Below are 26,692 nucleotides of genomic sequence, written 5' to 3'. Positions count from 1 at the left end.
ATGCGCGAAATTAAAAAAAAAAACCCCACCCGCTAGAGTGCGCATGCGCAGTAGGAAGACACCGCCTTTCCGTATAGCAAGATGGCTGCGCCGTGCATCTCCCCAGTGCGTTCCGCCATGCCGATCGCGGCGCGCGGGGGTGGCGGTTGGTAACCCCGCGACGGCGCAGGGCTGACCCGGCCCGCCTGTGACGTCCCGGCGCGGAGCGGATGTTGACCCCCTGACGGGGAAGCGATGGAGGCCGCGGCCGGAGGGAGCCGGGCGGGCGGCCCCGGCGAGCGGGAGCAGCGGGTGCGAGCGCTGAGCGCCGCGCTGCGGGCCCGGCTCGGGCCCTACGAGCCGCTGCTGAGCGCGCTGCAGGCGGCGCTGGTCTGGGAGCGGCCGGGCCGCAGCGCGCTGGGCTGGGCGGGCGCGCACGGCGCCTTCTGGTGAGAGCGAGCGGGCGGGGGGCGCGGGCGGGCCGCGCCTCCATCTCCCGGCTGGGCCCGGGAGCCCCATCGCCCTTAGCCGGGGGCCGGGGAGGTGCCTCCGGGGCCGCAGTTCGGAGAGCGAGGCTCGCGGGGGCTGAGCTCTGGCGAGCCTGCCGGAGGCTGACGTGCGCCTGTGAACCAAGCGGGCCTGGCTGTCCGCCGGGCCGGGCTTGCTGTGTGCTGGCTGGTGGCCGGTGCCTGCCCTGGATCCCGTTTGGGGCTTGGGTTTTGATGTTTTGCAATGTTGCCGCAGGAACTACTTGTGCCACGTTTCAGGTGTGTGTCCTACGGGTGATTCTGAGCATAGCACCTGTGGACGTGCTAAATGTCGGTGGAAAACCAACGCACAACTTCGCATGGAAGACTTATTATTATCTGAGGGGTTTGTAGGTAGGATCCATTCCCAATGGGAGTAGTTTTAGGGACTGACTAGGTCTAGGACATTAATGTCCTGTACATACAGTTTTCTGACAGTAATTACTGGTTTCTACTCAAGTCTGAACTAAACCTAGTTTAATGTTTGTGTGATTAGCGTCAAGGGGTCTGTGGCATCGAGCGGATTCTCATGAAATGAGTAAACAGGTTGTGAAGTTCTAGAGTCTTTGGCAGTTGTGCTGGCTAGTTCAAGTAAGTAGCCATTTCCTCTTCTCCTACAAAGAAGCAAGTGCATTGTCTTCCTCCTGGAGAGAAATAGGAGACTTTGAGCTGCTCTAATAAAGAGGAGTGTGTGATTAGTTTGGGTCAGTGGTGTATGTTTCTGGTAGTCTGTGGCTCTATGGAACTACTTCCTTAACAGGGCCCTGTGCCAAGAATGGATGTTCAAGTGTCTTATGTTTTCATAGCTCTGGCCATGGGCTTCCAACAGCCTCATGCAGCTGGGGAGGGGGCTGACTTGAAACAAAAGAAAAAGCTTTTGTGATGGTTGTAGCACTGTTCTCTTGCTCCTTCCCCTCACCTCCCTGGGGATTTTCCACATCCTACATCAGTCACCAACCTTCTGATGGTGAGAGAATGATGAGGTCCAAAGGGAGCCTGAGCCAATGCTAATAAGTTAACCAAAGAGGATTGCTGTCTGGGTAATTACAGGTGTAGATCCTCCCTCCAGGGGCTGAGCATAGGGGTTGTGGGGAACCAGCCCTTCCTGGGGAAATGGAGTACAACTTAGGCCACTGGGTCTGACCCTACATCTTCTAAATAACAAAGAAATGGGAGATTGTGTTACTTTATCTCAATAGGTGAAGTCAAGCAAAATCCATCTAGCTGTGTTCTCATGGCAAAGCCTTGGCCAGCTGGCAATTTCATGTAAGAAACAATTCTCAAGTTAGACTAAAAGCAGTAAAATGCAGCAGTGTAAGTGTGAGTATTGTCGATGGGGGTCCCATTCCTGAGGTGCCTGGAACTCTTGAGTGGGCTCTGACTGGCCAAAGTCACACGATTAGGAAGAGGGAAGATTCAAAGTGGCTGACGTTGGGAACCCTTTCTAGCACATAATGTTCGGGTCAAGGTCTCCACTGTGAAATAATCAGAGGGGGAGCCGTGTTAGTCTGGATCTGTAAAAAGCAACAAAGAGTCCTGTGGCACTTTAAAGACTAACAGATGTATTATAAGCATGCGTCTGACAAAGTGGGTATTCACCCATGAAAGCTCATGCTCCAATACATCTGTTAGTCTTTAAGGTGCCACAGGACTCTGTTGCTTTTTACTGTGAAATAACATTCACAAAAAGTAGGAAATGTATAGCAGGGTTTCCTGATGATCAGCTTGGGCTTCCAGATGTTTAGTTTGTTAATCAGAAGGCTGTCTCATCTGGCAGTTTTCAGAGTCTGTTTAATCTCCAGGCAGTGTTACAAAAGCAATGCTGTTTGAACTCCAGTTCTACAGTGATGGTAGCAGGAGGATGAGCACATAAAAACACATTCAGAAGGTTTTATTGTACAATCCTTTACCCAGTTATCACTCTGACCGTACTGGGTAGTAACTTGTTTTCTGAGTCAGTGTGTGACTGTTCAAAATTGGGGACTGTTGCCCAAATTAACTTGAAATCTATTAACTTGCTTCTATATTGACTGGTTATTGCAGTGGTCTCATAAATTCAGTCTCAATATCTGGCTCCGGGGGCCCCACAAAGGACTAACTGGGAGTCATCTGTATGGCAGAGAAGGAAGTAGTGAGACAAAGTAATTATTCAAAGTTGCCACTGCCTGGCGGTACCATTGTCGTTCTCCGAACACTGACATGGACAAAGCAAGTAGCAGCTGCAGTGGCAGGATTAGCTGTAGCACATTGTAGTGGACAGGATGGTTGGGAGGGTAATGGGGAAGTAATTCCCAATGCATGTCTTGCGAAGAGGCTACTGAGCTTCATGTTTGTTTAAAGCAGGGGTTCTGCTTGTACTGGTGACCCCTTTTCACACAGCAAGCCTCTGAGTGTGAACCCCCATACATTAACAGCACTTTCTAATGTATTTAACACTATTATAAATGCTGGAGGCAAAGTGGGGCTTGGGGGTGGAGGCTGACAGCTCACAACCCCCCATGTAATAACCTTGCAATCCCCTGAGGGGTCCTGACTCCCAGTTTGAGACCCCCTGGTTTAAAGTTCTAATATAAAAATGCCTAAAAGATAAGTTGTCTCCATATGTAACCATAACTCCGCTGGAGTTCTTGGACACGCTCTTGTTATGGTGTTTGTACAGCAAACATGGCCATGTCAAGGGAGTTTAAATGATCCCTGATATTTAAGCTGCAGGCAATTATCTTCATAGCTTCATGCCCTGTGCTTCTCAGTGGCATCCAAATGCCTCATTAGTTTGGTTTGACTCTTCCATTGCGATTTCCATCTGCATTGCCTCCAAGAGGGAATTGTGAAGTGACCTTAGCGAGGGGAATCAGTATACGCTGCGACTGTCAGGAGGAACTGCTTTCATTGGACAATCAGCCGCTTACGGTTATGAAGGGTCATGAAGGGTCATATGCTCTTGCTTTGACAGCACTTAAGTGTGGGGTTTGTCTAATACCCGGCCCTGGTAGGAAGGCTTCTGTGAAATTACCTCTTCTATGCAGTATCTGTTTCTCTGAGTTTTCAACAAATAATCTCCAGATTTAAACCACCATTTGGGAAAGGGATAAACTGTTAGCATGTGCTCCTAATCAGATGACTGCCTAGACCCACTTAGCTAATGATTGCTAGGCTATAATTGATGCTTTGTGTGTTTTCTTACAAAAATAAAAACACCCTGCATGCTGATGTTTGGCATAGGATGTCATATCTATGGCCTGTTGCTGTAGTTTTGGTCATGTTCCAGTCTGATTCTTCTAGGCATTTAGCTAATCTTTGCACTCTTTAAATATATCAGAGGGATAAACACCAGGGAAGGAGAGGAATTATTTCAGCTCAGTGCTAATGTGGACATGAGGACAAACGGATATAAATTGTCAGTCAGGAAATTTAGGCTTGAAATTAGACGAAGGTTTCTAACCATCAGAGGAGTGCAATTCTGGAACAGCCTACCGAAGGAAACAGTGGGGGCGAAGGACCTCCATGACTTTAAGATTAAGCTAGATAAGTTTATGGAGGAGATGGTATGATAGGATAACGGGCGTAGTCAATAGGTCAATTAAGTGCCACACTGGTAATTAGTACAATGGGTCAATGATAGGATATTGTTAGCCTTTTTCCAGAGGGTCTGGCTGGAGAGTCTTGCCCGCATGCTCAGGGTTCAGCTGACCGCCGTATTTGGGGTTGGGAAGGAATTTTCCTCCAGGGTAGATTGGCAGTGGCCCTGGAGGTTTTTCGCCTTCCTCCGAAGCATGGGGCAGGGGTCGCTTGCTTAAGGAGTGGGTGGATTGGCTTATGTGGCCTGCATCTTGCAGGAGGTCAGACTAGATGATCATAATGGTCCCTTCTGATCTCGAATTCTATAATTCTATGATTCTGTCATGCATTCCCAGCTGCTGGAAGTCAGCGGTTTAGGGGGACACAGAGCATCTGGTTGCATCCCTGGCTTGATGGACTATCCTCCACAAACTTATCTAATTCTTTTTTTCAACACAGTTATACTTCTGGCCTTCACAACATCCCCTGGCAATGAGATCCAAAGACTGATTGTGTGTTTTGTGCAGAAGTACTTCCTTATGTTTGTTTTTTAAACCTGCTGCCTGTTCATTTCATTGGGTGACCCCCTGGTCCTTGAATTATGGGAAGGGGTAAATAAGACTTCTTGATTCACTTTCTCCATGCTATTCATGATTTTATAGACCTCTGTCATATCCTTCTCCTTAGTTGTCACTTTTCTAAGATGAACAGTCCCAGTCTTTTTAACCCTTTTTGAATTTGTAGAGGGTTTAATTCTTTAGTCTCTTAAGCTACTGGAATGTCTGCTTGTTTTGGTATGGATTTTAAACTCTAACTGGCATTGTACCATGGTCTGGCCATGCTATTTGAGCACAAGTAGGAAAATAGCCATATGGAGATGAGCTACACAGCACTTTTGATTCCATCAGTTTTCTGTCCTTAATCAATCCACAACAAACTTTTTAATGCTAAATGTAACTTGTTTTTTGTCTGATCTTTGCCCTGTGAATTCCCTCCATGGGACCTGTCGCTTGCTTGGCCCTACCAGCTGATGCTTTATGCTAGACGAACATGTGTCCGGAACAGTCCAGATGACTGTGATTCAAAATAGATGAGAGCTTTGGTACTGAACCTTACTATTGTCATAACTAAGCAATAATCCCTACAAAATCAGCTAGTCTTACCATTGACTGATTTAGGTAATAGCCTGAGGGGAAGCTGAGGACTGGACAGACACTGAGTCTGTGAGCTATTTCAGCAGCTGAGGATGGGAATTAGGGGTACTGGTGTCAAACTGTTAATTACTTTTTTAGAGTCTTTTTAGCAGCTGACAATTCCAGATGAGCACCATTAAGTTCAGGATTCTGTGTAGGGAGTAGGAGACTGGTAGGGAGGGACCAGTCTGCAGGCAGAAAACCTCAGTTCTCAAAACGAACTACGTTTTAAACTGGAAAGTGAGGAGGAAGGTGACAGTTTGTGCCTTGGGACCACTGATGGCTTCCATCAGACTAGCTATAAACCGAGGCCGTGTGGCACAGAAACCCTGAGCAAACATGAAACGTTTCTTTAGGGTTCTAGAGGCAACTTGGTGTAAAAACAACCACTCCTTCTGCCCAGGCTACCTGAGTGGAGGACTGGTTTGTCCTCTCTTCCTCCATCATATAACTCTTTTTTTCCAGGCTGGCTGGTTAGTCCGAGGTGTAATGGATACAAGACAAAGAACACTTATGAATAAAGTTATTTTGCATCTCCCAGTTCCTGATTAATTCAAAAACCACTTTGACTCGGAATTGGAGGCATCTGCCAGATCCTGAATAGTGCACAAAGCCAGGCATCTTTAATGTCAGCGTGGCTTGTGGAAATGCCGACAGACTAACTATAGTGGTGCAAACATCACTCTTCTCATACTGCCTTGCTGCAGTTGTTAGTTGCTGTACCCTGGTCATTCAAGAGAGTAAGAGAAAACTGGTGTCTTTAAAGTAAATATAAAATTATTTTAGAAATAAATTGGGATAAGCGCCGAACATCCGAGTAACAGGAATATCCAATTCCATGGATCTGATACCAGTTTTGATTCAAGATGTCTGCTGCCCCCAGAGACCAAATGAGCTATTTTCTTATTTCACCCAACCCAGTTGGTCAGTGCATTTAACTAGAGGTGCTCATCTGAGAGGCCTGGTACAACAGTAGAAGCAGACGCACATGCTCACTGCTGATTCTCTCTGCTTCTTTCTTGCAGTTTTTTGGCACTGACATCCCTTCGGCTGGTGTTCTTGGTTGCGTTTGGCCTGATAATAATAGTTTGTTTAGATCAATGGAAGAATAAAATCTGGCCTGAAATTAAAGGTAAGGTGCATTGGTCAGAGCTGGCCCCTGAAAGTGACACCTGTTTCTCAACTTCCCACCATGCGCTCTTTCTCTTCACCATTTGGCTTTAAATATGTCTCGGACAGAGTCACAAGGGGCTAGATTCACAAAAGGACTTATGTGGGTAAATCCCAGATCCAGGCCCCACAGGGATTTGCAAAACCCCCGCAGAGCTGCTGCCAAACCCTGCATGTGCCTAAACTCGCTTGGCGCCTAAGCTTTTGCAGTAAAAGTTCGCTAGGTGACCATGTTTTTGCCCCTGAGCATGTGCGCTGCAGTCCCATGCTGGCATATAAACGCCTCAGCCCCAGTGCAATGCCCGAACTGGGGAAAGGAGACCTGCCCTCTGTCTAGCTTGCCTGTAGAGCCTGATCCATTAAACTACCTCAGAGTAGGCCACGAATATGAGCAGCTGGTGGGGGGCTTCCCTCATAACTTCTAGCCCAGTGGTTAGGCTGCTCACCTGGGATGTGGGAGAACCCTTGGTTCAAGTCCCCCCTCCACCTCTGGGAGAGAGAATTTGAACAGGGATCTGCTACCTCTCAGGTGAGTGCTCTAATCTGTGGGCTGTGCGATCCTGATGGGAGATGAACGCTCTCTCCCTCTCCCAGTGAATAAATAATGTAAAAAGTTGTTGGAACAGGACGACTGGATCCTGGGCCTCCCACGCCCTGGATGAGTGCTCGGCCCGCTAGGCTGCAAGTCATTCTCAGGCCTGTGGGCTTGTGTGGGCAGTTTTGTTGCTCTCTGGCCCAGTGACTTTTTTAAATGACTTTTGCACAGTGAGGTAGCCCCACATCAGAGTGTCCTGTAGCCCAGTGTTTATGGCTCTTAGTTCAAATCCCTTCCCCCCTGAGGTGGAGGGGGGACTCATCGGGGGTGTGGAGACCCCCAGTTGGAAGGCCCTAACCACTTGGCTAAGAGTTCTGAGGGGGGTCGTCGTCCTTCTCCTCTTCCTCTCCTTGCACAAGGTGCCTAATGCCAAGAGCGGGTTTGAATCCCAAGCAGAAGCAGGTGCCTATAGCAGAGGGGCGGGGCTTAGCACAGACCCCCCTCAGCTTGGCACCTCCCAGTGGCTAGCTTGTGAGGAGCCAGTCAGTGACACACTTCGATATTCCAGTAGTGCCCACAATGGATTGACTGCACAGAAGACACAAGTCTGCCCCAACGAGCTTCCAGTGTAAGAAATCAGAGCTTGCAGGATAGGACTGAATTAGTTTTCTCACTTGAACACACTGGAAATTGTTTTCAGAGTGTTTGTAAGGTAATAAATGGTGGTGGTCAGAGGCCCAGCCTCATTATGGAGATTCTGAGAGGGGTGGAATCTTCAAGAACTGTCAGTTACTTGAATACCAAAGTGTTTAGTAAATCACCAGCTCTAACGCAGAACTCCGCCATCCTGGCCTTGAACACGGGATAAGATTTGATGCACAGCCCATTCACCATCTAAAAACAGATCGGTGTGAGATCTGCAGGCTCCCAAGGGGTAACTCCCTGGCTAGCTAGTCGAAGTTAGGTAGTAAGCATTAATATTGTCTTCCAAGAGACAACACAAGCTGAGGCATAGAAGCTGGCAGTGATTCCTGGCATCACCTTTCTTGGAAGGTAGGCAGGCTAATTGTTTCTACTTATCTTGAGGGTTGTATATTCAAGTCCCGCAGTAGCCCTGAGCTGTGCCAGTTCTCTAAGCTAACTTGTCCCTGGGTCACTTATCAGCCCCAGTCCAGGAAGTAAGGCTTTCCTGGATGTCTCCAAATTATGAGCAAATTGTCCATCCCTCAGCACACCCAGTTCAGTAACAGGTGTGTAGGTTGTATGTTGAAACAGGACTGGTAGTTCTTGCTTTTGGTTAAGACTAAAATGAGCTATTAGTGATTTGCAGAACAGAATAGCCATCCACTCACCCTCTCTAATGGTACCTGTTGTGACACAGAGAGGAGGACTGTTTCAGGCTGTCCTATGAGAATATGATGCAGAGCAACAGATTTTTGGTTAATTACCTTTATCAATCACACTGGTTGTTTCTCAACCTCATACAAGTTTTAGTTAAACTCCCATTAGCTAAACATTCTTACAGCAAAAATTCCTTGCAACTAATTCAGTGTCTGTTCTTAATATTTCAGTGGCAAGATCTGACGAATCGGACAATGAGAGGTATGGAACACTAATTAAATCCCTTTTTTTTGTTTTGTTTTGTTTGCTGCTGTGTTGGTACTTTGTTACGATGACAGAATTTACTCATTTTTGCACATGCTTGTCATATCTGCTCAGTTTCAGAGGAAGCATCGAGTGCGGGTTCTCTTCTGCCTCTGCCACAAGCTTTTGTTGTGACCTTGGGCCAGTCACTGAATCTCTCCCTGCCCCCACAGCCTCTTGTGTAAAATGGGGATAATGTTCATGTCATCTTTGTAAAAACCCCACTATGTTAAAAAAAAGTTTTGTGGTGCCTTTAAAGTGTATTGAGAGCTTCCTTGCAAGTGACAGAATAACCATCCTTGAAACAAGAGAAATTTGTCAAACTTCTCTGACCAGAGCTGGATGCACTGCAGGCTTCCCTGGTAGTTAGTGAGACCCTGAGTGCAGCATTAACAACAAAACTAGAACTCTCTTGGGATTTCGTCCTCCATATCAGTTCTTTCCTCTCTCCAGGCACAGCTTACATAGGAATGGTCAGACCAATGGTCTGTCTAGCCCAGTATCCTGCCTTCCAACAGTGGCCAATGCCTGATGTCTCAGAGGGGATAAACAATCTGTCAATCCCGTGCAGTCTAGTCCCAGCTTCTGGCAGTCAGGGTTTAGGGACACCCACAGCATGGATTCTGTCCCTGGCTGTCTTGCCTAATAGCCACTGATGAATCTATCCTTCATGAACTTATCCAGTTCTTTTTTTTAACCCAGTTGTACTTTTGGCCTTCACAACATCCCCTGGCAATGAGTTCCACAGGTTGACTGTGCAAAGAAATACTTCATTTTTGTTCATTTTAAACATGCTGCCTATTAATTTCATTGGGTGACCCCTGGTTCTGGTGTAATATGAAGGGGTAAATAACATTTCCTTTTTCACTTTCTCCACACCGTTCATGATTTTATAGGCCTCTCGTATCTCCCCTTAGTCATCTCTTTTCTAAGCTAAACTATTCATCTTTTAAATCTCTCCTCATGTGGAAGCTGTTCTACACCCCTAATCATTTTTGTTGCCCTTTTCTGTACCTTTTCCAATTCTAATGCCTTTTTTTAAGATGGGACGACCAAAACTGCACACAGTATTCCAGATGTGGGTGTACTATGGGTTTATATAGCGGCATTATATTTTCTGTCTTCTTATCTATCCCTTTGCTAATGGTTCCTAATAGTCTGTTAGCTTTTTTTGTCTGCTCTGTTGTTCACGTGCACTAAATAGCTAAATCAATCTTTCAAAAGTTACATTTTAAAACTCCTCAAATGTTAGAAAACCGCCTAATCAAGTGTCAGAAAAGCACGTCTCTCTTGCAAGTGACCTGGCACAGGAGGAAGCGCTCTTACAAAGGCACAGATACCATGTGTGACCTAAGGTTAAGTGACAACAAATTTCCACCAACCAGGTCACAGGGCTCCTTGGAAACTTGGCACTGAATTCTTACAGGGAGTGGGGAGGTGTAAACAGCAAGAAATAACTCTACTGTACTGGCTAAATCCCCCTGCCTCAGCTGTAGCTGAACTAGAAGATGAAACTTCAAGCAGGGCTTTCCTTCATTTCACTGCAGCTCATTCTAAACTGTGTTAGTGATCCCCAAAATCCTTGTGTGCTCTAATCGGATGCACGTGATTGCTATGGGAGTTTGCAGAACGTGGGACCTGCCAGCTGCCTTTGATGTCCAACAACTTGCAAGTTCTTGCATTCTAATTGCAGTACTCAGCTAATTTATTAGCTGTCTGTAAATTTAAAGAAAAATGGGATGCATATTTAATGGCATATGGGTCTAGCTATTTGGTTTTTCCAAGTACTAGATCTGGTCTTCCAGACTTTGGGCAGCTGGTGGAGGGGGGAGGAAGTGGTCTTGAAACAATGCTTCTGAGGTGAAGAGTGCCCTATATTAAGGTCAGTTTAGTAACACCATGTGGCTCAGTAGACACATGCTCACTAATTATTCTGCCTTCTCTGTAGCTGGGGCTATGTTCACCCTCAGTTGCTGAGTGTGCCGGAGCTGTGTCACCATTTAGCTGATGGATGGGTTACTGGGGTCACCTTCTTAAGGAATCTCTTCGTTTTCAAAAGGCAAAATCCGGGCAAGGTAAGACCACACTTGCTTGGGCAAACTAAACACTCTGCATCTAATCTTTGATGCAGACAGCCACTCTGTGTATTGCAGGAGCATCCAGAATGGGTAAGTATTCCAAACATAAGATGGTCCCTGCCCCTGAAGAGCTCCCACTTTGAAAAAGAGAGGTGGGAAGGGATTGAGTGTACAAGTAAGCGGGGCAAGGAGGTGGGAAGGGATCGAACGTAGGAGTGAGCAGGGCAGGGAGGTGGCAACTTTGCTTGTTAGAAGCTCTTTTTCCCCTCGAGTCCTATAGAACCAGTGTTAGCCTAGTGACAACTGCGATTGTATGGGTAGTATGAGGAGGCTGAATACTTAGATGCTTATTACTGTGATCGCAGCCTCATGAAACATGCCCCTACTCCCGCCTTTGGAGGGGACCGTCTCCCACAACCTTACATCTGCTTGTCAGCACAGACATTGTAGAATCCTACCCTGTCTATAGCAGTGAGCAGTAACTTAAGTTCTCTTTAAATTGCCATGGTGTCTTGGGATGATAGACAAAAACTCTGAAAATGAGACTGTTTTGGTACCTATCCTGATGAAATAGGATCGCCTAAGAAGACCGGAGTATCCAAACAGTGTTGCTGATATTTGAGCTGTTGTTTCTTGGCTGGAACTCTCTAGAAAACAATCCAGTTACACCAGCTGAAATCACCTGATTTGGTTATTTTAATGCTATGGAAACTCATGCTTTCTCCTATGCCTCCAGTTTTGCCTTTTAGTGTGTGGAGTCTTTACATTCTTGGCTGTTCTGGGCCGATACATTCCTGGACTCTTGCTCTCGTACCTTATGCGTAAGTACAATATTCCTCAGTCAAACAAGGTGGTGTATACAGAGGGCTGATGCAGTATCGCTAACGTAGACTCAAAGGTGCAGCTGATATGAAGGGCTAAAATTCTGACAAATATAATATAAAATGACGTTGCTCTTGTGCTAGAATGTTAAAGTGTTGGGACAGATTGGCCAGCTAGCCCCAAACAGGCTCTATGTGCATGTCAGTCTAGGCAGATACATGGACGAAGTGCTCTAGTGTGTTGGTTGCTATCTTAGTTCTAGTCAGTTGGCACAGATCTGCACTGCTCTCTGCCTAGCTTCTGATGCACTGGATTGTGTGCATACAGCACAGCAAAACTGAGTCTTGTATCTTTGTACTGCATCCCAAAACACTTGATTGACAGATCTGTTAAGTAGCACAGGCAGGTTTCTAACCAGCTTCCCCATTTACCTCAGTGCTCTTCATCCTGCTATGGCCTCTCGCAGTGTACCACAGGCTGGGGCAGCGCATGTACATGAAGCTGGAGCCAGCCCTGCAGCGGCTGGATTTCAGTGTTCGAGGCTACATGATGTCAAAGCAACGAGTGAAGCAATGTAAGACTCCAAGAGTGTCTGAAACTAGCCAGACAAACAGCCGCCCCTTGAAATCTACAAACAGTTGCTGATATGAACCTCCAATCATGGGGCGTGACAGCAACCGCATGTGTAGTACAGCATTCATGTCGAGTCCTCTGGTCAAATATTCGCAGCCCCTCCACAGAGATGAAGCTGTGCCACTACACTGGGTCCCTGCTTCAGATGAGAGCTTTCTACAAATTCCCAATGGCTCCCAGCCTTTCCCCCTTTCTCAGCTATGGGAACACAAGGGCACTAAGTGCTGCTTGTTGAAAGCTGATTTTTGCCTGTAGCATCTCTCTCCAATGTGAGGTTGCTGCTGAGCATCTTCCATTTGGCACTAGATCCGCAACAGCCCAAACCAGAACTAGAGAGCCCCCGTTTAACACAACAGCTTTTTGATCTGTGATGGATTGACACCCTTTGGTCTACATTTGAAGTGACTTTCTGCTGTGCCTAATGTTATGCTTAAATGTTGCCTTGTCTGCCCTGGCAATAATGGGAGATTTCTGCTTTGACTCATGGCAGTGCGCCAGCAAGCGCTGAACCAGGAGCCTGCTGATGCTGGGACTGACAGTGAAGAAGAACTTGCTGCGTTCTGTCCCAAGGTAACCAGGCATCTCTGCAAATTTCAAAATCAAGCAAGAAAGCCTCCAGTGCATTGATGGCTTTTGTGGTGTCTGAATCAGGTTTGTGATAAAACTGCAGCCTTGGAATGCTCTCTGGCCCCAAACATAGGGTATCAGGTGGAGAGGAATATCTGGGCAGAGTCTGGCTGCAGGCTTTCATACACTGTCCAGCCTTAGTCTGGCTGCAGTGCTCCCAGCCCACTTAATTAAATCCACGTCTTATCTGTGTATCTTAAAAGCTTGAACTTTCCAGACCTTCAGTCTGAAGGACCCAGCTCCCAAAGGTACATCTGTTACCTTTTCCACACCCCTGCTATGAATCCTGTCCAAAGCCAGATGTTGCACCTGAATTGGCCATCAGAGTATTGTGGAGCCAGCACCCCACACCCCTTCCTCTTCCAACACCATAGGGACTAATATCCCTCCTTCACCCACCTAGGGGTAGCAAAGCAGCAAGCAAGTCTCACGTGGGAGCCTGTCATGCTGGGTCATCAGAATCTTTCTAGCTTGGAGCACAGAAACAATCTTAGCCAGTAGTGCTGATGTTCTTCTAACTGTGTTTTCTTCTCTGCTTCAAAGCTGGATGATTCTGTAGTTGCTAAGGAATTGACTATCTCCGACTCTGAGCATTCAGATGCTGAAGTTTCCTACACTGAGAATGGGACGTTTAATCTGTCAAGGGGACAAACTCCACTGACTGAGGGATCTGAAGGTGAGAGAGAAGAAACAGCCTCCTAAAGGCAAAGGGACTCTACTCTTCCCTCCTCAGCATGCACCACTCTGAAATGAGGACAATAGACCAGATGTATTCCCTGAGAATTGAACTCTGGTGTATAATGTTCACCTGCTACCTGCCACAGGATGACGAGCTCACTGTCCTGTCTGAATAGATCCAGTTTCCACGTACGGTGCCTAGATATGGCACAGAGTGCTTGGGAAGAGCAGCATAACCTGATGCTGGTACAAAGTGACCGCATTAGCATGTTTCCTATTCACACCATTAGTGAATGGAGGCAGCTAATTCTCTGCGTTAAGGAATATTCATATTCTGTTTACAGCTACCCGAAGAGGGAATGTGAGCCATCAGACCAGGCCTTCTGCAAGATGGTCTGACTAGAAAGTGTCTGCCAGGGCAGCACACAGATGATCTAAGCCAGTGGTTCTCAAACTTTTGTACTGTGACCCCTTTCACAGAGCAAGCCTCTGAGTGCGACCCCCCCTTATAAATTTAAAAACACATTTTTATATATTTAACACCATTATAAATGCTGGAGGCAAAGCGGGGTTTGGGATGGAGGCTGACAGCTCGCGACCCCCTGAGGGGTCCCGACCTCCAGTTTGAGAACCCCTGATCTAAGCCTTTTCAATATAGAAATGTAGCACTGGTTTAACTAAAGGTGTCCTTTTAAACTAAGGCAGTTAAACCCATGCAAATTCCTGGGTAGATGCTTATTCTGGTTTACCTTTATCAGTTCCTAATTAACTTGAGAGAAACTGAAGTAAGCCTGGTTTAAACCAAGATGAGTGTCCACACAGGGGTTTGTACCAGTTTAGTTAAATCAGTTCAAAATGCAACACCTATAGCAGTGGTTCCGAAACTGGGGTTCGTGAACCCCTGGGGGTTCACAAAATGTTACAGGGGGTTCTTGGGGCTGGAAAAATTCCCTAATGGCAGACTGAGCTGTTTCTAGGGACCCTGTTATGGGGCCAGTAGACCAGAGCCCCTGGACTTCCAAGAGCTAAGCAGATCAAAGCAAACATCTCTATCTCACTGAGGAGATTTAAACTTCAAGACTCATAAGAAATGGAAAGGGAGTTGGATAATTTTTGCTGTTTTTAAAATTAAACAGGCAGCTAGTATTGTTTTTTAAATTATTATGAAGAACAAGTTTAAGCTTTGTTGTAACGTGCGTTGTTTGCCTGGACTGCTCAAGACCTGAATGCTTGTGTAGGAGGAACTTGAGTTGGCTTCTTAAATACCTTCCTGCTGTTTCACATCTGATACTGCTTGATGAAACATAGGAGCCTTGTCTTATAACAGGCTTATTCAAAGTGATACAAGCTATGAAAGAGTGTTGCCGTTTTCATAATGTAATAAAAATACTGTAATGATAAATAATAATAGTGTATAATAAGCATGTCATAAAAACAAATTTCATATTTCCAAGCTCACTGCTTTGATAATTTATACTCAGGTAAAGGAGAAAATCCCTGGGAATAGTCATTTTTAGGAGGGGGTTCGCGAGACATGACATTTTAGTGAAAGGGGTTCACAGGTTGTTAAAGTTTGGGAACCACTAACCTATAGTAAAACCAGTGCAATATACTCTTATAGTTGAGCCCTTAATCTCAGAGGGTTCAACATCTGAGCACCCTCTGCTGGCTGACGGTGAAAGAAGCCTGGGAGGACATGCGTTCTCTCCGCAATAGCTGTCCCCTGCAGTATCCTCACTCTCTTGGATAAGAAAGCAACTTTCCTCTGTTGTGCCTGCCAAAGGAAAGTGACACTAAGTGTAGCTTGGTCAGAGGAGGCAAGCGGGTGGTGTGTTGGGGGCCAGGACAATGGTTTCTTCCATCAAAGATGGCTGAACTCTGCAGGGGATCCGTATGACACTGTCTGTGGCACTCGCCTGATGGGTTAGGATAGTCCGTGCTCTAAGCTTACAGCTGTTTCTTTTTCCCTTCTAGATCTTGATGGTCACAGTGACCCTGAAGAATCTTTTGCCAGGGATCTCCCTGACTTCCCTTCCATAAATCCAGAGGTGACTGGAATAGATGATGAAGATGACACCAGCATTGGGATTCCCAGCCTTGCTTACCGCTCGCAGGGCATGGAAGATCTGCGTCACCCGTATAACCAAGAAGAAGCTGTCCCTGCGCTCCTACTAGGGGCACTGCCCTCTGCGCACAATCTTACAAATAACTTAGCTGGATTTGTCACCAGAGGCATGATACAATTAGCCTTGTCAGGAGCCTCTCAGCCAGGCCCTGTATGCAGTGACAATCTGCAGAGAGGCACAAAAACCTATCTTAGAACCTCCAGCTCTGACTTGGACACTGATGCAGAAGGGGATGACTTTGAACTGTTGGATCAGTCAGAGCTGATCCAGCTGGATCCAGCTGGCTCCCGCGGCCAGTAAGCAATCACACTTCCTTTCCTTCTGATTTTTCTGTCATGAGTAGCAGAGGGGAATCTTCAGAAGAAAAAGCGTTGTACAGTAATCTAAATTTGTCTCCTGTGGGTACAAGTAGTACGGCAACCAATCCTGGCTGGGTACATCACTGTGATGTGAATTGGTAGGGCTAGCTTGGATTTCAAAATAAACCACGCTTTGGTCATTCACAGGGCAGAGGCTTTTGATGCGATAGCCCCAGTAGCACCCACACATCACTCTGCATTGTCTACTGTGATGCTCCTTGCCCTAAACCAAACCTGCTCACTTGAAACGATAACTGCTGAGTGTGTCTGCAGCTCTAGTGCCCCTTGGCAGACAGACTTCAATCTCAGTTAGGAATGTTCTTGCACCAGCCCAGTCTCTTGCAGCAGACACTCAGCAGAAGGTGAACAGGACTGGTTTCCTCTTAGAAACCTGGATTATGCTATTTTCACTTTAAAAAAAAAAAAAATTCCCTACTCCTAAGTCACGCTTAAAAACAACTGACATTTCTCCCTCTTCCCTCAGCAGTATCCAGCTGTCTTGGGTAGAAAAAACAATCTAATGGCAAAAGCAGTTTCCTCACAAGTAATGACATAATTCATATTGCTCCCCATCAAAACTCAAGCTTTCCAGTGACGCTAGTTTATAAAAGTCATAATGGCAATAACTCCTCTACTGTGCTGGTCCCAGTCCTTCGGGGAGCATCGGTGCAGCACCCGCTATTGCATTGCCTTTCTAAAAGGAAGGGGCTTAGTGCTGGATTGACACTCTGCAGAACTAAATTCTCCCACTTTACTCTAGAGCAGCTACCACCTGGGCAACAGCAATACTACATTCCATACCCTGCCCTGGCATGGAACTCCTGAGCTGCTGTGGAGGGACTGCCTGAGGGGGGGTGGAGAGGATTCAGTCTCCATGGCCCATTTAGTTCTTGGCCTCTGTGACATTGCCCAGTCTGAGGCAGTATTGTGCAGGGAGGACACCTGTCCACTAGGCCACCAGCTTGCGTCACACAAGCCACCAAACAACTGGGAGATGGTGACTATTTTGGTCACTTTTAGACTTGAGCCAGCAACCTGAAGGGGAGGCTCTGTAAACTGACTGGCCTGAGCCATCCAGTCCCTAAATTTCCCGATGCTTTTCTAAGCCATAGAAATTGATACCGATTACACTTGTGCAGCAAGCAGCTTCTCTCTTCAAGGAAATTCTCTTGTTCAATTCAATTCTAGCTTTCATTTTATTTGTGCATTTTTAAGTCAAAGTTAGGCTGAATGTAGACTACCTGTCTGGAAATCATGGCCATATAGAAATCTAAGCTATAAAATGGACATGTGTTGGTATTGAATTTAAATTCAGGAATTGGGTGACCTTTCTAGGTTATGAATAAGGAAAAAAACTAAGGATGTTTTATCCATAATTAGTATCAAATCAACCTGGTAGGATAAAAATCAACCTTAGCTATGGTGCAGCAAGGGCACCCCATAATAACCAAAATGGACACGGGCCTAAATTGGCATTGAAAACAAAATATAGAAATAGCTCCAACCCCAAATCCTTAATTGGGTTAGTTTGGACACTGTATATACTTGGCTATTGTACAGTGTTAACATTCTCATTAAAAATACAAAGATCTTGTTCACTGAGCTTCGAAAAGAATCTGTGCCCTTTACCTACTATCAGACCTGCTTCTTGCTGCCTCTGACGACACTCCTGCCTCAGTGCTGCGGTATCCAGTGTGGCTGGGATTAGTCCAGTACCACGGATATGACTACAGAAAGTGCTTTGTGTAGGCTGCCTTCTCAGTAGTCTGTCACTGCCTACTGCTTTCATGTCAGTAAATGGCCATTTCTCTTGGCTTGCAGGCTACATTAACACACGCAAAAGACTAGAATCTGCCCCATATCACTTGAGAGCAATAACTAAATGAGCCACTAACTAGCACTTTAAATTGTTTGAAACCATTAACCTGGGACTAGATTCTAAAATCTACTTAGTATAGTCATTCTGCTCACCTACAAGGCTCTGATGGTGTCCTCCTCAGCTGATCTAGTGAAATTTTAATTCTTATTGGTAAGGGAATTTCTGGGAATAATTCTTTAATGTAAGAGGAGCATATTGCAGGAAACTACCATGTTACTGGAACTGCCTTTCACCAAGGGCATGGAATGGGTGTAGAGAGCAGATCTCAATCTGTCACGCTGGACAGGTTGTCAGTCTCACTTTGGGGGTTGAGAGGTTTCCGAACTGGTGATGGGAGGCCTGTGATATAGGGAAGAGGAGCTGCCTCTTACAATGTCAAGTACTAGGTTCTGGAACAAGCACAGCAAGAGCCCAGGCATGCATAGCTTTAGTAAAGCCCTGATGCAAACTTGCATGCCGTAGTTTTATTAAACAAAAGCCCTATGTTAGCACTTTGCAAACACTGAAATGAACCTTGTCATTAAGTCTTAATGTCTTGCAGGTTGTTTGAAGAAAATAGATTCTCACTGTGCAGCTATTGCATGAGTAACTTACAGCACCAGAGGTTCAAACTTCAGGTACCAACGTGACAAGTTGACTTTTTTTAATCCCGGAAAAAGTATTTAACTCTTATGTGAGATCTTGCCTTTTTCCTACTGTTTCCTCTTCTCTGCTGTGAGGAAGAGCAACCGTGTATGAAATCAGCCTTTTACACTCCACATTGGTGTTAATACCATGCTGTAAAACTGTTCAGAAGTTCTGGTGTCCCTAAGTACTTAAAAACAAGATTTGCAGCTCCCCAAGTCATAGGAAGTCCTCTAAACTCAGTTGGCTTTATTAGACACCTGGATAGATTAATTGTATCAAATCAGGGTAAAACAAGTAGAGTGGTGGTGGTCTCTGAAACATCCCTGTTTAATTGCATCTATTTGTAAGCAATCAGCATAATCAAAACTAGAACTGAAAAAACAATGCTCAGTGCTAATGATTAGTCTATTTTCAGATGCATCTACTAGCGATTTAAGAGTCTGTGAACACCCAGTTTATTCCCTGAAGCACTAATGACACTTCCTGTGTCACAGACTCGTTTCTTCAGCCATTCCTTTGACCCCAACCCTCCAAAAAGGCTGGGCGTTATAGGGGAGTGTTGTGGTACGAGCAGAGCTAGGACACGGGTGTTCTGAGCATGGATCTCCTACGGATGGCTGCCTCTGCCACCGGGCAAGTAACTTTTTACTTCTACATACTTCATCGTTCCTATTTAAAAGTTACTAGCCTCTTATGGGGGCGGTCAAGGAGGAGAAAATAAACCAATCCATGATGAGCAGTGTAGGTTTTCCCAGACTATTTCCACTGCTTTTACCAGTGCAGACTCCAAAACGAAGCTTCCTACACACCATGTTGTGAATTTTTGGATCCATATTTCCATACTCATTACAGCCCTCCTTGTCCATTGTGTAATCATCACCATGGCTTTTAAGGCTGAAGAAGAATGCCGTACTCCACTTAAATCTCTGAAAATTCTTATGAGTTATGTCTTTACTAGTATACAGTGTTGTAACAGTGTTGGTCCCAGGATATTTTGTCTTTACTAGTGGCAGTCTACCTGTCTTTTCTCTTGTAGGGCCAGATAGAAAACAACACCTTCTGCAGACTTTTGTGGCAGAACCCCTCCAAATGATATATAACTATGGATGGGTGATGAGCACCTCTAGGTCAAAGTGCTTTCTTTGCTGCAGTGCAAAAAGGGAGAGCTAACCCATTGTAACAAACAGGGTTGTCTATTCTCAGCTGTGGCACAAGTGATACTAGGGCTGCTTAAGTATAAATCTTTGGAATACTCCTGACCTGGCCAGTCTCTCGCCCCCACCGCCTCGCAAAAAAAAAAAAAATTCTACTGAAGTGCTGCTGCTTCCTAAGGATGGAAATGCAGAATCCTCTGCAGCAGTAAATGTTTGAAAATAGCCTCTGTTAACTTTTTAACATTCTTTTGGAGCAGGGCCTGTTAAGTTCTAGTAGCATTAACAGATGCTGTGCCCCACATGAATGAGCTACTTTGAAACAGGTTGCTTTTTCTTAGTTGGTTAAAATGTAGGGACCTCTGTGCTGTGGTCCCCACCAAAAGTGTAAATTTGTAACTCCACCTAATGCCAAATCAGGTTTGTAGCCCACACTGGGAGCAGAGTTCACCTGGTTTTGTGAACAATGTGAAAGTTGGGGGGAATCTTGTGATTTTAAATTTGAATGGCTCTCTGGGAGTTTCCAAGATCTTTAGTAACTTGTGAAAACGTGTAAATTTGCTTAACAGAAACTTTCTGTAGACCAGCATATCCACTGTGAAAGCATCTAGTTCCAGCTGAAGTTGCTCCATCTCTAGAGTTCATTAGTTTAGAATTTCATGACTTTAAAGCATAGCGTTTTAAGACAGATGATACCACCCTGCCCTTTTTTGCCAAATAATAATGTGAAGTCAGTAGTCACAACATCAGTGACGTTTCTAGTGAAACACTACACCCCAAGGCTCCCTAGGCCACCGTGCAGTGCGTTGTAACTTCTCAGTGGGGTGGGTTTGAGATCATTGGTGTGGCAATATCATCCTTTGTGTTTACAGTAGCCACCGTGGTGAACGTTTATAGTCATTTGTCAGTTTGCAGTTTTTTGAAGTGAGTTAAATAAAATGTTGATAAAAACTTAGTTTTTGTCTCTTTTTTTGGTTATTCTCTGGGCTGGGGGCAGGTGAATTAAACAAACAGCCGGTTCGTCCGAGGAGTGTCCCTGTGGGGCAGGGGCAGGGGCAGCTCTGCCCGGGGGGGGAAGGGGGCAGGGCAATGGGGCGCAGAGCGGCGCCTTCCCCCCTGGCGCTGGGCCAGGAGGCGGGGCCCGCGGGGAGGGGAGAGGTCATGGGGGTCACGGCCCAGGCACCGTCTGTGCTAACCAATCAGAGCCCAGTTCTGTCAAATTGCCCACGCGTAGGCTCCGCCCCGCCCCCCCCAGCCGAAGCGCGTTCTGATTGGTGGAAAGGGGACCGAGGGCTGCGTACCGGAAATAGGGACGGTAACCATAGCAGCAGTCGAGCGGGCTGCTGGGGCTGCGTTCCTTCCGCTTCCGCCTCCCTCTCCCTCTCCGCGGGCCCCGCACAGAGACCGAGAGGATGAGCAAGGTCCGAGAGAGCCCCGCGGCGACAGGTCAGGAGAGGCCCCGCCCCCTTTCTCCATCGCCCCCTCCCCGCTGGGCCAGCCCCCTCCCCCGGCCTGATCCTCCCCGCTGGGCCAGCCCCTCCCCCGGCCTGATCCTCCCCGCTGAGCCGGGCCCCTCGTCCCCCTCCCGCTGAGCCAGCCCTCCCAGGCCCGACCCGGCCTGATCCTCCCCGCTGGGCCAGCCCCCGCCCTCCCAGGCCCGACCCCCGGCCTGATCCTCCCCGCTGGGCCAGACCCCTCCCCGGCCTGATCCTCCCCGCTGAGCCGGGCCCCTCGTCCCCCTCCCGGCCTGATCCTCCCCGCTGAGCCGGGCCCCTCGTCCCCCTCCCGCTGGGCCAGCCCCAGGCCCGACCCCAGGCCTGATCCTCCCCGCTGGGCCAGCCCCCCAGGCCCGACCCCGGCCTGATCCTCCCCGCTGAGCCGGGCCCCTCGTCCCCCTCCCGCTGGGCCAGCCCCTCCCTCCCCAGGCCTGATCCTCCCGCGCTGGGCCAGCCCCCAGGCCCGACCCCGACCTGATCTTCCCCGCTGAGCCGGGCCCCTCATCCCCCTCCCGCTGGGCCAGCCCCCTCCCCCGGCCTGATCCTCCCCGCTGGGCCAGGCCCGACCCTCCCCGGCCTGATCCTCCCTGCTGAGCCGGGCCCCTCATCCCCACTCCCACTGGGCCAGCCCCCGCCCAGGCCCGACCCTCCCCGCCGGGCCGGGCCCCTTCGTCCCTCCTGATCCTATTCCCCTCCCCGTTGGGCCAACTCCCTCCCCGCCTGACTCTCCTCCCCGGTGGGCCAGGCCCCCTTCACTCCCGCCCAACCCCTTCCTCCTGCCAGAGTCCGTCCCCCTCTCCCCAAGGACCGCCCCCCACCAGCCCTGGCGCACTCCCTTGACTTTGCTGTGGCCAAGCCCTGGCGCTGAGCCTCTTGTCCCGCTCTCTTCCCTGCAGGAGGAGCCGCCGCAATCCTGCTCCGCTACCTCCGAGACCAGAATCGGCCACACAGCGCCCAGGACGCCTTCGGGAACCTGCAGCGGGAGCATGGGCTGGGCAAGACGGTGAGAGGCAGAGCTAGGAGCCTGCCCGGATCTATAGAGGCTCTGCCTCTTCCCCCCCGCCCCTCTTGGCTGCTTGGAGCAAGGCCCCTGTGGCACCAAGGCGGGTCAGAGCCTTCCACCCAAGCGAGAAGCTGGTAGGGAGCATGTTAGTGACCACGCCAGATGGGTGGGAGCTCACTCTGCCACTGCCTCCCTTCCCCAGAGATTGTCCCACAGCGGCGCGAGAAACCCCCAGCCTCTCACCAACCCACGTCACTGGTAGGTGGCAGCGAGAGCCCCTTGGATAGATGCATAGATGGTTGGCTGCCTGGGCAGATACCATATCTGCAGCTGTAACAACACACACAGCCCTTAAGGCCTGTCTAGTTCATCTCTTCCCCTGCCCAGCTTAGTCCACAGGGTAGCTTTCTGGTGCTCTGTCCAGTTCTCATGTGGACTCCTGTTCCTCTTTGCATCAGGCTGTGGTGAAAGCACTGGAGCAGCTGGCTCAACAAGGGAAAATAAGAGAGAAGGCTTATGGGAAACAGAAAATATACTTTCCAGACCAGGTGAGATGAATCTGTTCAATTTCCCTAGGAAACAAAAACAATGTTGAGTGAAAAACTAAACAGACCAGCCTCAAGTAAAGCCCTTTGGCGAGGCACGGCCTTCCTTGCGGTCTATGTTAATGTGCTGACAGCACTCTTGGTGCTGCATCAGGCACAGAGGAGATGCTGTCAAGAAGCTTTTATTTACATAGTGGTTCAGCACAAAATGCACTAGGAGACTCCAGTATGTGTGTTTATATGGGCACCTGCGGCTTTCCTCACGCTTCAAAGCAACATAAGCTGTTCTGCGTTTATTCCATTCAAATGCTTTGGTTCTTCCTTTTACTTTGGATTATTTGTTTAAAGGAACCCAGCACTCTGCTGTTCAATAACATAAAACCTGCTGTGTCTGTAACATCCTAGACAATGTCACCAGTTTAGACTATAATGTAATAAATATGAAATTTTGTTAATATTAACAATGACCAAAGCTATGCCATTCTAGCCCATTTATCAGCACTCTTCCCATCCCCTCGTAACCAATGGAGATGATACCTTTAGGAGCACACTGTGTATGGCTGATCTCGAGAACTGCAGCAAGCTGTCATGGAAACAAATGTCTCTAAGATCTCTGTCAAAAATGGGTGGTGGTGACTGTCCAGGGAACATCTGTTTTCTGTAATTCATAATGCATCATCTTTCTTTTCTCTCAGGATCAGTTTCCCACAGTGAGTGACTCTGAGCTTAAAGCCTTGGACAATGAAATCTCGGAGCTTTCTTCAAAAGTACAAACCCTTCAACAGAGCTGCCGCCATATGGAATCAGGTATGTTTGAATTTCCACTTCTACTGCCAGGTTTATTTCAAAGTAGAGTAGCTCTGAAGCTGAACCGGCATGGAGTGTGTGTGAGGCAGTGCAGTGTGGCACCAGCATGGAGCGTGTGTTTTGAGGCATCGCACTGTGGTGCCAGCATGGAGTGTGGCGTCATGCAGACATTAATGCTAGCTGTTGAGCTTTAGCTGTGGGCATCCCTGGGTAACTAGCGATTCCATTCCAGAACTGAAGGATCTGAATGGCTCAATGACAACCCCAGAGATGATTAAAGAGATTGAAGAGTTAAAAAAAGATTGTGCCAGTTACACAGAGAAACTGGAGCGAATTAAATCTGCAGCCAACCATGTGACTCCTGAAGAGAAAGAGAAGGTAAAGAGCTGGAAGGGGTTGTGCCACTGAACACAGCAGCCAAGAGCCCAGCTCAGTGCTACTTGTCTTAACAAAATGCTGAATAAATTATCCTTAGATGTAGACAGGGAATAGCTTGTCCCTTCTGGACGGGTCCTCTGTTTCTGTAAGCAGGTGGTGTGTCTGAATGTGAGGATGAAAGGCACCTTAGAATGCTGACAGACGTTTTGAATCTGACATCAAACACTGAAGAATTGGAGTGGTTGTGGGAGGGGTTTGAAACTCCAGCACAAACTGTCCTCTTCTCAATTAACTTCCCAATGTTCCTGTTCATAGCTTAGGGTGGTGCTTTTGTGGCCTCATCTCTGAAGTCTGATCACACTACCCTGGCATTACCTGCCAGGCCTGTTGCAGTGCTGGTCAGCTTTAAGTACGGCGCACTCCAGCATGGAGCCAATCCCAGAGTCTGATGTCGTTGGAAATGCCCTGCTCCCTAATGTTCTCAGCAGACCCTTCACTGTGTGCCTCCTTAGGTTGTGTGTGTATCTAGGGGGAGCAGCTATAAGGCTGGTTCCTGAGAGACTCTCGCCTGCAGCCCTTTGCTCTGGGTTGTCATTTTACTAATACAGAAATTCAACATTTTAGCCTCTCAAATCATCCATTTTAAAAGGAGACCCACTGCCAAAGAGCTTATTTGTCAGACAGTTGCCTGCACTGTGTGATGGTCTTGAACACTAAATAAGCATCTTGCTCGGGCCTGGCCTCCCCTCCTAGCAGTAGTTCCTTGGTTCACACTAGGGAGTGGTTGGGTTTAATGTTACTCACTCAGTCTTGTTGGTTGCAGGTTTACAACGAGAAGAAGCTGTACTGTAAAGAATGGAGGAGGAGGAAGAGAATGGTAGCGACCTTTATTATGAATACTGGGTAGATGGGCACCACTGGGTGGTGGCAATGAGACCGAAGAGGCGACGTGGTGTTTCGTTCAGGGAAAAAATGCTAGTGACCTAATGATTTACGGAGCAGCCCTAGGGGCCTGTGGTAACTGAGCATCTTGCTTCCATAGCCTGCTGCCGAGGTAGCCAAGAACTACTTGACGTATGACCCTCTGTAGCACACTCAGCTTATGCTAGTCTTGAAGTGGGGATGCCTGGGCCCTTCTGGTGTCACCCAGGAGGAGGAACCACAAGGCCACTTCTCCCCACTCTAGTGCTGCTGTTCTCCAGCTTCCATCCCATAGTTTCTAGTGCTGGGAGAGCAGCCATCCTGGCAGGGAGACCTCTTCCTGGGCTCTGATATCTGCTTTCCAATGTATGGACATAGCAAGACAAGCTCCCAACCATCCTCTCTGGCTTTCCAGTGGCAGCTCCCTCTGTCACTCACCAGAGTCATCTTGTTTGGGGGTTTACAGTCAAATAGTGATGCCAAACTGCCACTTTCAATGGACCAGTGGGTGATTGCAGCAACGCAGATTGTTATCACTTAGAGCCCTGAAATATATGGGGTGAAAGGAGCCCCACAGCTGTCTGGTAGGGGCCATTAGCCTCTCATTAGTGTGTAATGGCTAACTGGGAGGAGACCTGACTTCAGCAGCCTGGGTAATGGCCTCTGTTGAGGAGGGGTGCAAGGCAGGCATGCGCCCTAGGAAGCCTCACTGCTTGTGACCATGGGGGCTAATGCTTTGGCCTTTGCTAAGCTGCATACTTAGGCTTGTCCCACTGGTGAGCTTGTGTCTGTTTCCTGAAGAAATGTAGCTAAATATTCTTTCAAATTATTTTGTGTTACCAGGCGACTGAGCTACTTGATGCAATTCTGGAGGGCTACCCCAAAAGCAAGAAACAGTTCTTTGTAAGTACGACCATCTCCACCTGCCTTTGACTAACACAAATCCGCAGTTATTCTACTGCAAGTGTAACCATCAGCAAGTCCCACAGTGCTGGAAAGGGCCCTGTTTCTGAATTCTCTCTGTGCTGTACAGCCAGCTTAACTCTCCCTTGTGCTCTTGGTAAAGAGGCTGCATTGTTCTTGTGCAGGAGGAAGTTGGGATAGAGACGGATGAGGATTACAATGTCACTTTGCCGGTGGGTGTCTGAGTTGCTGACAGGAGCCACTGCTCCAAGGGAGAAAATTGGCCAGTGTGGAACCCAACAGAAGCCGCTTCTGAAACTTGCACTGTTTGTAGGGCTTGGTTTTGTCCTGCGTCTTTTATGTATGTTTATGTTTTAAAATGCTTTGCAGTCAGGAGGGTGGCTAGAGGGGTTGAGGCAGCTCCAGGCCCCATCATATTCTCATTTGCAGTGGAGTCCCGTTTCTATTATCCTTTGTTGCAATGAGCAGTTGGGATGGTGCCTCTCCACTGGGCTAGCGGTGTGTTGGATTGCCAACAAGTAGGTGAGTTTGTTCTAGCAAAGGGAGGAAAGGAGTGTCTAGGAGATGGGAAAGAAACTAGTTGTTTAACTGTGTAGAGATGTACTAGCATCTCAATGTATTTAATAGAGAGGGTGGGAAATGCTTCCCCCAGCATCTACCATGCCGTAATGCTGTATACAGGAGTGTGATTCATTAAACACCACTGTGTCTCATCTTAGCCCTGCTTCTTCCATAATTATTTCTCACCCTGCATGTCCTGGTGGTAGCAAGACTGGCTTCCCAACTGTTGTCTGGAATCTTGGCCGCTTTGCTCTCACAAAAGGGAGGTTGTTTGTGTTCCAGTCTGGTTTAACTATGGCTTTGAGAACAGTCGGAGTCAGGCACCCAGATAACAGGAGATGAGCAGGTGGAGAGGGCTGTTCCAATACAGCTGCCATAACACTGGCTAAGAGGTCACGCTGGGCATCCTGAAATCATTAGTCACTTCTGTAAAATTGGCCCTTGCCTCATCACCTCTCATAGCAAACCCAG

The 26,692-nt window shown here is 47.7% G+C and overlaps 2 protein-coding genes across 6 annotated transcripts; both read left to right on the top strand.

Moving 5' to 3' along the window:
• The first annotated feature begins 28 nt into the window (after positions 1–28).
• Positions 29–19,723, top strand: RETREG3 (reticulophagy regulator family member 3). 5 transcript variants are annotated; one of them, XM_039516877.1, is made up of 9 exons: positions 29–105; positions 6,283–6,389; positions 8,534–8,564; positions 10,555–10,681; positions 11,421–11,505; positions 11,943–12,080; positions 12,630–12,709; positions 13,310–13,442; positions 15,419–19,723. In XM_039516877.1, the coding sequence occupies exons 1-9, from the start codon at positions 44–46 to the stop codon at positions 15,868–15,870; spliced, it is 1,215 nt and encodes a 404-aa protein (XP_039372811.1). In that variant the 5' UTR covers positions 29–43; the 3' UTR covers positions 15,871–19,723. The 5 variants fall into 5 exon arrangements, with proteins under 5 accessions (XP_039372811.1, XP_039372809.1, XP_039372814.1 ...); XM_039516875.1 differs by lacking the exon at positions 29–105 and adding an exon at positions 220–428; XM_039516880.1 differs by lacking the exon at positions 29–105 and adding an exon at positions 263–291.
• A 1,136-nt stretch (positions 19,724–20,859) lies between these two features.
• LOC120392225 (PSMC3 interacting protein) lies at positions 20,860–26,378 on the top strand. Its single transcript, XM_039516882.1, has 8 exons — positions 20,860–21,032; positions 21,979–22,085; positions 22,544–22,633; positions 23,326–23,437; positions 23,670–23,815; positions 24,639–24,692; positions 25,580–25,639; positions 25,825–26,378. The coding sequence occupies exons 1-8, from the start codon at positions 20,999–21,001 to the stop codon at positions 25,882–25,884; spliced, it is 663 nt and encodes a 220-aa protein (XP_039372816.1). The 5' UTR covers positions 20,860–20,998; the 3' UTR covers positions 25,885–26,378.
• Positions 26,379–26,692: the final 314 nt, after the last annotated feature.

The sequence above is a fragment of the Mauremys reevesii genome, linkage group 27, assembly GCF_016161935.1.
Source record: "Mauremys reevesii isolate NIE-2019 linkage group 27, ASM1616193v1, whole genome shotgun sequence".
NCBI classification, from domain to species: Eukaryota; Metazoa; Chordata; order Testudines; family Geoemydidae; genus Mauremys; species Mauremys reevesii.
The sequence above is the reverse complement of the archived record's forward strand: the minus strand, read 5'-3'. Positions and strand labels throughout refer to the sequence as shown.